This window comes from Trachurus japonicus, chromosome 9 (genome assembly GCF_045865225.1).
Source record: "Trachurus japonicus isolate A0001 chromosome 9, Traja_1.0".
Lineage (NCBI taxonomy): Eukaryota > Metazoa > Chordata > Actinopteri > Carangiformes > Carangidae > Trachurus > Trachurus japonicus.
In genome coordinates, this window is record NC_140915.1 from 36,092,700 (window position 1) to 36,103,995 (window position 11,296).

General features: G+C 44.2%; 1 protein-coding gene across 3 annotated transcripts in view; it reads left to right on the forward strand.

Annotated features, from left to right (window-relative positions):
- The window catches only part of unc5db (unc-5 netrin receptor Db), a 328,306-nt gene that overhangs the window by 252,726 nt on the left and 64,284 nt on the right, over positions 1 to 11,296 (forward strand). For 2 of the 3 annotated variants that reach the window (XM_085787638.1, XM_085787639.1), the window contains 2 exons: positions 3,620 to 3,805; positions 10,517 to 10,879. In XM_085787638.1, coding sequence (XP_085643764.1) covers positions 3,620 to 3,805; positions 10,517 to 10,879 — 549 coding nt within the window. The remainder of the gene's footprint in view (positions 1 to 3,619; positions 3,806 to 10,516; positions 10,880 to 11,296) is intronic. The other variant, XM_085787640.1, reaches the window with a different exon arrangement.

The window sequence follows — 11,296 nt, forward strand, 5'->3', positions numbered from 1 at the left end:
TACTAGCTCCGGAGTTTTCACATAAAAAAAAAGTGAATCGGGTGCCTGCTGTGTTCTTTAAAGAAAACCTTGCATGATTGAACAGGGAGTGCATTAAACCGATGTCTGTCTGGCGGTCGTCTCTGCGGGAAAAACGCTGTAAAAATGAATTTTGCCTCGTCGGATTGGTCCTCGCAAGCCAACCGGCGACCGGCGGCCTCCACCACATGGGCTCCTAATTGCCTTCGCTGGGAGATATCCATCATAGCTATTGGATATAGACCGGTGGGTCTAAAGGCAGTTAGGGCTAATCACCCTCCATGTTAGCAGCTTGAGTGTGATATGTAATAGTTTAGAGTAACGGCTGGACATGCTCATTTATTCCTATCTGCGGTGCATAATGTAGCATAGAGAGATAAGACAGATGGTCTGCTCCATCTTACCACTTTCCATCCTTCTTGTTTCATTTCCACACTGGAGCCGCTGTAACACGTTGTAACTCTTGCATGTGTTTGCCCTTGAACGTCTCCATAATAACAGCACTGTTTGCACTGACTTTCTTTTTTTTTTTCTCCATCTCCTCCTCACTGTGTCGAGCTCTTTACTAATACAACAAACACTCCACTGTTTTATGTGCAGCATTTAGAAATCCCTTTTTCTCTTTTTGTTTAGTTTTTTTTTGTCAAAGCTGCCATGGTCACAGTGAAAAGGAATTGACCCAGTTGCTATAGAGAGATCTCAGAGGAACGTAATTCCATACTGTCACACTGTCTCTGTACACACACTGTCACATCCGTGCGCGCTGTCAAACGGTGGCCGAGGCCTTCACTGTGTTTACCTCAGTGGCAGGTAGCAACAGCCCTCGAATTAAGCTTTTATTAGAGATGTGACATAGTTTTCTAAATGTGACCACAAACTGAACTTTCTCCGTTTGTCCCTGTGGCCTTGATGAATTCAGTGAAACATGTGTTTCCGCAGCACTAATTCAATACAACATGAGTCATGCCAGGCTCTCCAGTTCTTTTTCTCCCCTCCTCCTCACAGTGTTAATGGGGCTTTCAGAGGGAACATGACAATAGCACCACTGCGTTCTCAAACCAGTAATTTCAGTGCTGGGCTTGCACCCAGTGTCGATCGCTCTAAGACTGCAAGTTGAGCTCTCCTTCCTCTAAAATGTCAAAAAATAAATGGTGAGATATGAAGTGTTTTGTTGACATTTCATTGGCTAAAAATGTGTTAGAACACGTCCAACTCTAAGACGAGTTCATTCAGAATATGCTGCTTATCGCACGTCGACTGACGCCATTTTCTCCTCATAGTGTCTCAGTCCATTAAAGAGGAACTAAGCAGGATTTCTCCCGTGGCTATGCTACATTTTTACCTTAATTAAAAAGCTCTGGCGTAATTGTGATAGATAACCAGAGGTGGCAAAAGTACTCATATTCTGTACTTAAGTAAAAGTACAGATACATGTGTAAAAAAATACTCTGGTAAAAGTAGAAGTACTGATTCAACTCCTTTACTCAAGTAAAAGTAAGAAAGTACAGGCTCTGAAATGTACTTTCAAAGTAAAAGTAAAAAGGATTTTTTTTGCGTTAATGAAACCTACATAATTTGATAATTTTGTTAAACAAAAAAAGTTCAGACAGAATAATCAAGATTGAACTGACCAGAGGCAGTGTTTACCATTAATTAACGCCACAGACTCTCACAAAATAATCATAATAATAATTTTTAAACAACCTCTCATCTCTGCCAGTCAGTCCACCTGCCGTCTCTCTTGCGCAGTCGCACCGCACGTACACACACACACACACACAGACAAGGGCACATGGACAGGTTGCGCTTTGCCGCTCGTAAACGGTAAATGCGCTGTATTGCGCTGATTGTACAGTGTTCAACCCCCCCGTCGGATAGTCCGACCACCATCACTTCCTTCCTCCATGCAAGCTGTCTCCATGTCGCTGCTACAGTAGCCTACAAGTTCTCTACCGCCCCCCCTCCCTCCTCCCTCCCTCTTTCCCTCTCTAGTTCGTCACGTCTTTTACCGGTGCTTTTACGTTGTGTCAAAAAAAAAAAGTAACGAGCCTGTTTTTACAATGTAAGGAGTAGAAAGTACATATTTTTGCGTATAAATGTAGGGAGTAAAAGTAAAAAGTCGTCAGAAAAATAAATACTCAAGTAAAGTACAGATACCTGAAAAATCTACTTAAGTACAGTAACGAAGTATTTGTACTTCGTTACTTGCCACCTCTGTAGATAACTACATGGGATGTGACTTGTTACAGTGACAACGGAGGCTCTCTGGCTTCCACCTGGCATCTCACGGCTGAAAACCAACCTTGCAACATCAGTGTAGTACCTGGCTGCCGCTCCGGTGTCCCAGCTCTCGTCTCTGCACACCGCCACAGCTCTGTAACCTGTTTATGACAGTTAAGGCTACAAAAATGCACACGTCGTAACACTGTATTATGTTACATAACGTTTTCGCCGGCTTTTTAAAAACTCCATTTAAGAATGCACATGGCCAGGTGGAGGCTTAGCAAAACAGCGGAAAAGCGACCAGACTTGCATAGAGAATTATTGTTTTCACTGAAGTGAAACTGGATGGCCATTGGATAAATGATGTGATTGTGATTGGAGGATGATTGACAGCGATTTTGAAATATAAACAGGCACCGGGGCATTTTCCAGTTTAGTGCCGATTTTGGAGTGAAGTGGGGAGACAAACTGCAGCTCATTTCTTGGTGTTTACATAGTGATACAGCCCATTCCACTGTATCACATTGTAAATAAAACACAATTATAGCATTTCCTATATGTATATATATATGGTCAGGGTACATATGGTCGGGTGGTCGGATCGCCCGGGGGGGGCTTCTCTGTGTGTGTGAATGTCAATTAGAAACAGCGCTATGTGGAGATGACTGAACAGAATGATATTGTTGCCAAACAAAAAAAAAAAAGGAAAATCTATTTGTGGCGGACGTAAATGAATGTGTGGGAAACACTGCATTTTATGATGAAGGCTAAAAGTGTTTTGAAAGACCAGCAGCCACTGCACTGCATCATGTTTGTTGCCGTCCTGAGCAAAGCACAATTCACAATTTGAGGAGTTGAACTTTGACCACTGCAATAATACACAAGCTTGAGGGATAACACTCCCTGGAGAGACACATCTTTTTTTCTGGCAAGGATCAACTGTAAACTCAGCAGGAGCTTCCTGCTTCACAGTCACAAGTTTTAGAAGTTTTAGAAAAACTCCTCCGATGTTTGCTCCGGGCGCTCTACTGATCTCATCTCTCTCTTTTACGCAATTCATAAATGATGCTCAACATTTTTTTTTTCACTTTCATGAGCCTTCACCTGAGGAAGTTGATTCAGTTGTTTCCTCTGGAACCAAAATCCTCTTGATGTTAATGAGTTTGACAAAGATAACAACTTCTTTGTCTTTGTGTAAATGATAGGTTGTTGTAAAATTATTCACCATCTGACCTTTAGTTGGCTGAAAGTGACCCCCCTTTATTTTGTTCACTAGTTTACCTTCATTTTTTCCATGTTAGCTCCAACTACTACATCACATTAGGTTCTATTAGTTTTCACAGTATCTCTCCTTCTCTCTGTGCCTTGTGTGTTCCAGGTATGGACAGCTCCAACGACATCGCCCTATACTCGGGTCTGGGCGCCGGCATCATCGCCGTGGCGATCCTGGTAGTGGCCGTCATGCTGTACAGGAAGAACCACAGCGAGTACGGGGTGGACGTCATCGACTCCTCCGCGCTCACGGGGGGATTCCAGTCCTTCAACTTCAAGACCACCAGACAAGGTGAGAAAGAGAGAGCGCCACCAAGTCCACACACAGCGATGACACGCACAAGGCCAAGGGGCCGGCGTCATCACCTCTCCCCCCGGTGATTGATGGCATTTTGTTTTACATCTGGGGGTGGGCAGCGTGCCACACAGCCCGCCTGTTTACCTTGGATTTATACGTCCATAATCAGAGAAAGGATCTGTCCTTCTATTTTGACAGACCTGCTCCTCTGTTATTGTGAAGAAGGAGATAATCAATCTCCACTCCCCTCCCTCCCCTCCCCCTCCCCTCCCCTCCCCTCTCCTCCCCCCCGTGGACCACACATTTGACTGTCAGGCCAACCAATCTCCCCCATCAGATTACACAGGCCTGAGCCGCCGATAGATAAATGCGAAGGGTACGGAACAGTGAACATCAATTCAATTTCTGTTGTGCACAGCAATAACTTGTGTTGGTGATGTGGCCACAGCCTCGCTACAGGCATTCATATTAATGTCACTGACACTTCTGGGTTACCGCGAGTGATAGCCATCGCCGGCCGTAGGTGATCCATCCTCGCTTCCCCAACCCCCCCCCACCCCGGTGACGATGCCATGAGAAGCCCCGCGCCCCCCCAAGGCCCGGGGAGTCACCGGAGCTCCCCCCACCCCGCCACCCACCCCCCATGGCAGCGATTGGACGGAGGTGGAGGGAGTGGGTCATCAATCCTATTTAAATAGGCCACGTCTCCCTGCAGCCTGCCTGCTGTGCCCTCCACCGGCCACCATCACTCCTTTCCATTTTCCTCTCTATCAAGCCGGCCGCCGCTCCCCGTGAAATGAAGAACACTTCCTCCCTCTCTCTTCTTAAAGGGATAGTTCAGCTTTTTTTTTTTTTAAGTGGGGGTTGTATAAGCTACAAATGCGACAATGCAGTCACAGCAGAATTAGGCGGATGTAAAACGCCTCAACAGCTCCGAAACAGCAAACTGCGATAGTTGTGTGCGATGATAGTTCACCTTTTTTGAAGTGGGGTTGTATGAGCTACAAATGCCTATTAGGTACACTAGACCACACACACACACACATATCAAACGTGTGGCATATTCGGGGCGGTGCATGACGCAGTGGTTAAAGTAGCCACCCCATGTAGAGGCTACAGTCCTCAACGCAGGCGTCCCCGGTTCGAGTCCCGTGTCGGGCAGACCTTTCCTGCATGTCATTCCCCTTTCTCTGCCTCCCCCTTTCCTGTCTATCTCTCACTGTGCTATCAAATAAAGGCAAAAAAAGCCAAAAATATACTTTAAAAAAAATGTGTGGCATATTCTCTTCAATCTGGTAGAATTTGATATTGGTACTGCTAAAATTTCCAGAGTTATTGGGCTTTTTATTTTGCTGTCAATCCAAAAAAGCGCTGTGAAACCAAGGCAAAGTGCAGTATCTGCAAAGAGGACTCTTCTATTCTAGAATTTACTCTATAATTTCATTGGAGTAAAACCAAGGCAGAGTGCCGTATCTGTAGCTAATATCAAGCCAAAGTGCAGTATCTGCACCAAAACCAAGGCAACAGTGCAGTATCTGCCATAAAACGGTCAAAATTGGTCAGAAAGACAAACTACAAAATACATTTAATTCAGTCCACCTTTATCTAATCAATCATAGACTTAGTAGTTATTCATAGTTTGATCCTTAAACCTGACAATGAAAAACACAAAAAGGTGTTTTTTCTCAGTTTGGCATTTTTACAGATATTGCACTTTGCCTTTGTAGGGCAGAATTAATCAGCGTATTTTTGCCGCCTACAAGAAGTCCCTTCTCAAAAATAATACACCAGTTCAAGAGTACGATCTAAAGTAAACATTTACAATGCATCAGCTGATCGGAAAAAAAGTTTGTTAATCTGGAACTAACTCATTCAGTATTCCTCTATACTCCTCCGCACACACTGTATGACTCCGCCTATCAGCTGTTTGTATCAGCGGTGTGTGGAAGAGGCGAGGAGAGCAGAGACCTTTCTACTGCATCTAGTGTAAGTTAATAGTTATATTTGTAGCTCATAGAACCCCACTTAAAAAAAGATTAAATATCGCTTTAACCCGGCCCCAGTTTGTTGTTTCTGAGCTGTCGAGGCGCTTTACATCGGCCAAATTCTGCTGTGACTGCACTGTTAACATTTTACCGTCGCTTTTCATAAACATAGCAGGAAATTAAAGGCTTCCTCTGGGTCTTTCTAAGTGTGTGTTTAATTGCAAATCAGCGGCTTTTTCATGCCTGATAATCGCCACAAAGAAAAAAAAAAAACATAAAGACTTTAAAGAAGTTCTTAAATGCTTTCGGATGACTCCCTGCTGCCGGGGAGGCTGTAAGGCAGAGTGCTGAATGAGTCTTTGGACCTGACCCTGTCTCTCTACATTACCTCTCCTTCTGAGTGATTTTTAATCAGAGGTCCAATTCCAAACCTATCCCTCAAGGTATTCAACCTGAGGTACATTTCATTAACTTCTCTCATCTCACCACTGCCATTCCATTTTCACCGCGCCATTCTTAAAGATGCACACTCAAGCGATAATCAGATCATTCTCCACCCGACCGGAGTGGAGAAAATTTAGCGGTGATCGAATGTCAGCCGCAGAGAGGGTGGGTGGGTAATGTCCACCGGGCCGCGGCTCTGACTGGGATCCACAGAGTGGCCTCCGGGGTCGCTGTCACCGTGAGGCCGTTCAGAGATGAAAAAATATACCTTTTCATTTCTCATGGAGAGACATTATCTTTGCAGCATTTCCCCTCCAAAATGTTATTCTGCATAACATCTGCTCACGACTCGTATCGTTTATAACGCTGGTGCAGTCATGACCGTCAGCAGCTAAGTCACAGGTTCAGCCTCTGCAAAAATATTCAGAAATATTCAGTTAGATTTGAATTGAGAGAGTGGATTATTTTTTATTTTATTTTATGTTATTATTGTATGGTATGATGATAGTGACAGACCGCCAGGGATTTAGGGCCTCATAAAAAATAAATCTTACTGGCCCATCCAGAGAGTGGCTGGTGAAAATTTTGTTGCTCTTTTACATTGAATTATACATTTTAAAGGTCCAGTGTGTAATATTTGTCAAGGTTTATTGGCAAAATCTGAATATTCTACCCATGAATATATTTGTATAAGTGTATAATCACTATAAAATCAAATTTGCTTGGTTTTTGTATTCTTATAATAATTATTTTAGCAAGGGTCTTGCTTTAGAGAGTGTCGCCATCTTGAGCCGCCATGTTTGTACGGCAGCCGGAACGGAAAATCCAGCCAGCCAGAGAGCGCATTCCGCGAGTTTCGTGTTCATAAATAAACCAACAAAGAAGAAGGCGGAGGGAAAGAAGAAGGCAGAGGGAAGGGAGAAGGAGGAGGAAACAACAGACATATGGTAAAATGGTTTAGATCTTCACCTCATCGCTCCATGCTCCTGAAATACTCCCAGTTGTGGTCACTTTGCGGACGGAAGGGTGAGTGCGAGCGGGCAAGTGAGTGCTGCAGTCTAGAATCTGAAGTCAGCTAGTTTCCCCCCATATTACACACTGGACCTTAAATGATCTTTTTGACTAATGTCCCATATTTGTGAAAAGAAACATGACAGGTGCTTGGTTGGGGAAGCACTGGACACTCTCATTACAATGGAATTCACTATTTTCTGCAAGACTGATAATTTGCCAATAACCATCTCTTTATGGTTTGAATGGAACTTCAGTGGCTAATGTTCCAGAACTTTCCACCTCTAATGCATGACCCACTAACAAACCCACCTTTCTTTTTGAGAAATTGGGTGACATAACATCTCCCTCCTGCTTCCTTACCTCTTTCTTTCCTTTCTTTCCTTTTTTGACTTCCCGATTTTTGAGACATCATTTTTAAGTGGACCACCTGCCGCCTCCGCCTCCTTACGTATGCTCCACTCGCTGCCTGTGTAATAATAACAGTTGGAGGACTGAACCATTTTACATGAATAGATTTGTGATTATAAGTTAATCACTTCACTCAATAACTGTCATATTATTTTTGTCAGTATTTTAATTTCATTAGGAGCCTCTCTGGGCCCCTGCCAGTCATGGACCCCTAGAATCCTGATCCTTATTCCTCCCCCTTTCTGGCGCTCCAGTTTGTACAATAACAGTATTTCCGGCGCATTAACTGAATTTTCACAAGAGGTTTTGATTTGCAGCTTTCCTAACACTTTTCCCAACACACTGTTCTCCTGGTGTTGGCCTCAACGTCTGTGAACACAGATTGAAGATCTGCATCTGACTGCGTCTAATAGCTACTAGAGGACTGAACATGTGATTTAGTGCAGTGCATTTAGTGCATTAAGTCTAAAATTATGAGTGTAAAAGAAGGAAGGGTAATAGATCACTCAGGGTTCCCACCCTTCCTGGAAAACCTGGAAAATTGTTGACCAATATTCCAGTCACAGAAAACATGGAAAATGAAAAAAAAAAAAAAGTCAAATGTCCTGGAAAGGCTTCAGTCCTCTTGAAAAATGATTTATCACATTGTGACATCAGCTACCAGAGGTCTATGTGACTTTTTCAGACCACACCAAGGATTTATTTTCCAAAAAAAAAAGTGCCTCGTGAGAAAACTAGAGACTTTGAGTTGATGAGTGTTACCAGTATTGGACAGCATGTTTGCATTGTCCTATGAGAAATGTGTAATACCTTTTAAGCATGTAAGAGATTATTTCATAGATAAATTATAGCCATATACTGTACACATTTAAAGGGATACTTCACCCAAAATCGACAATTCACCAATTTTCTACTCACCGTGATGCCAAGGAAGGGTTTGGAGAACTTTCATAGTTATCAAAATGCTTTTGGAGTTCCAAGGGGGGGTCTGGCTGGTAACAGATTTCCATATACTGTAATGGTGGTGGATAATGCTCACTTTTGAAATGTCCAAAGCACACACTATAAAACATCCAAATACTGCTCGTCTGTACTGACCCAAGTGTCCTGAAGCCGCCACATGAAAAACTTGTTTGGAAAAAAAAATAATTTGATCTCTGTTTTTAGTCTTGTTGTAATAGTAGGTCTCTACACGAGATTTGCTGTGAGATGTTCTTCTGTGTTCACATCATACATCCAATGGTTTACAACGACGAACGAGCACAATCCGCCACCATTATATGAAAATCCGTTGCCAGCCGGACCCCCCCCTCAGAAAGTTCCCCAAACCCTTCCTTGGCGGTGAGTAGAAAATTGATGAAGTATTGATTTTGGATGAAGTATCCCTTTAAATCAGACTTATGGGGGAGAGAGAGGAATAAATATAGAAACAAAATGCACAAAATAGAGTAAAATTGTCAATAACAGCATTTCTCAAAAATGGGACAGAGGACGTGTCACTGAAAATGTCCTGGAAAAGTCCCGGAAAATGATTTCAAGACAAGAGTGGGAACCCTGTCAATAGATGAACGCTCTGTAACATAATAATTAGATCTAGGAATACGATTTGTAGTTTAATTGAATGATAAAAGGACAACAAGAAAAGTTAGTTTTTTTTGAAGAACAAGTCAAAATGAACCCACTCCAAAGTGCTCATCACAAATCATGCCTCCAGTAATTAACGATTCCCCTAAAAATAAACCAACATTAGCCTCCCGCCTCGCGCCCCCTCGCCAGGCAACAGCTGGGCAGCAAGGACTCAGTGACTTCGCCGTTATCTTGGCACACGGCTCATCCAGGGGCAGGCCGCTCGTCTAATGTCTGCCAGATCGTTGCAGCGCGCCCCTCGCTCCGTTTGGCAGCTTCGTCGCTTCTAATGGCCACAGATGAAGCCCCCCTCCACCCCCACCCACCACCACCACCACCACCACGAGCTGCTGGGTCCACGCTGGAAGCCGAAGGACTCCCCTCATTTACAGAGCAAGTCACCTAGACCCCTCCTGGCCCCCTTTCCTCCCCGTCCTTCAGGAGGACGACGGCGTCCAGAGGAGCCGACTCCAGCAGATGGATTATGGAGATCAAGCTGTGTGTGTGCTTGGTAATTAAATCTAACGCACTGACTGTGGCTCTGAGCCCTGGACCTTCTGTCCAGGTTGCACTCACCCTTACACCCCGATGCACTGATCGCCTGCCCGGACATGTTGTTTTAATTGGTGCTGGAGCATCACCGGTCAGCTGCAGAAAATTGCAGGAGAAGGAGCCCAGAGACGTGTCTCCTCAACCTGATCCGAACTGGATTAATGTTACCTGGGATATGAATTCATTCTGGAGATTAAATCTGATTTTAATCTCAAACCTGCCAATTCTACTTCTTTGCAAAAATAACAACTCTGTTGGATGTACTGTACCTCACTGTATCCTGCTGCAGGCGGAAATCCCTCGCTAATATGGAATCCACGCAAAAAAAAAAGTGGCACATTTTCTTTTCCTCTTTCATCTTCCTCCTGTCACGGAAACCGATGAAACTCTTGACACGATTTCAGCTTTTAAAGTTCTGAAAATTCCTACTTTTGCTTTGCTAAAGCGAGAAATAAACCAAAAAGCAAGACAAATAACACAATCTTGACCTTATTTAGCTGTATCTGGGACACCAGTGAATTTCAATTCCCCATGTGGGTGCTGTTCAGGAAACACAGAGGTTGGGCTTTGATTCATTAATTAAACAATTCCCTCACATCATGCAAGTGAGTCCCATGTGAGCGGGACTTTTTAAGATGATTCTGTGGTTGTGCTCTCCATCTCTCCGTCTCCGTAGGCAACCCGCTGCTCCTCAACTCCTCGATGCAGCCCGACTTAACAGTGGGACGGACATACAGTACCCCCCTCTGCTTCCAGGACAGCACAGACAAAGAGCTCTTTGACCCGCTGCCAGACATCAAGGTCAAAGTTCAGAGCTCCTTTATGGTTTCACTAGGTGTGGCGGAGCGCGCCGAGTTCCACGCCAAAGCCCCCGCCGAGACCTTCCCGCGGGACCTGAGCCGGGACTACTGCAGCACCATGGACAGACGCAAGAAGGGCCTGCTCACCCTCAACGGGCCCCTCAGCGCCGACAAGGAGCAGCTGAGGACCACAGGTCTGTTCGGCCACCCCGGAGGACGCCTGGTGGTGCCCAACACAGGTGAGGGAGGAGATAGGAGCAATCACACACTCTGAAAATGTTTTTGGGTAACACTTTATAATAAGTACACACTATTAAGCATTAGTTAAAGGGAAAGTTCAACATTTTGGCAAATTGGCCCATTGCCGGAATCCCTTTAGTCTTAGGAGTAGGTTTGTTACCTTTAATTGTCAGTTTAAGCTATTTTTAGAACGGCGGAGCAGAGCCGTGAGCTGCTCAGAGCTACGGAGGCTAATGGGATTTCTTGGTTTCCCTCATCATACTATAATAATCAAAATAAAATACACAATCCAACAACTCCAAAACTCTCTGGTGGACAAGTTGTGAGCTGCACATTCACCACGCTATGAGATAATAACAGAATGTTACGAGACAGAGTTGTTTTTGAGGCAAATGCAGAGACTGCTTGCTGAAAAG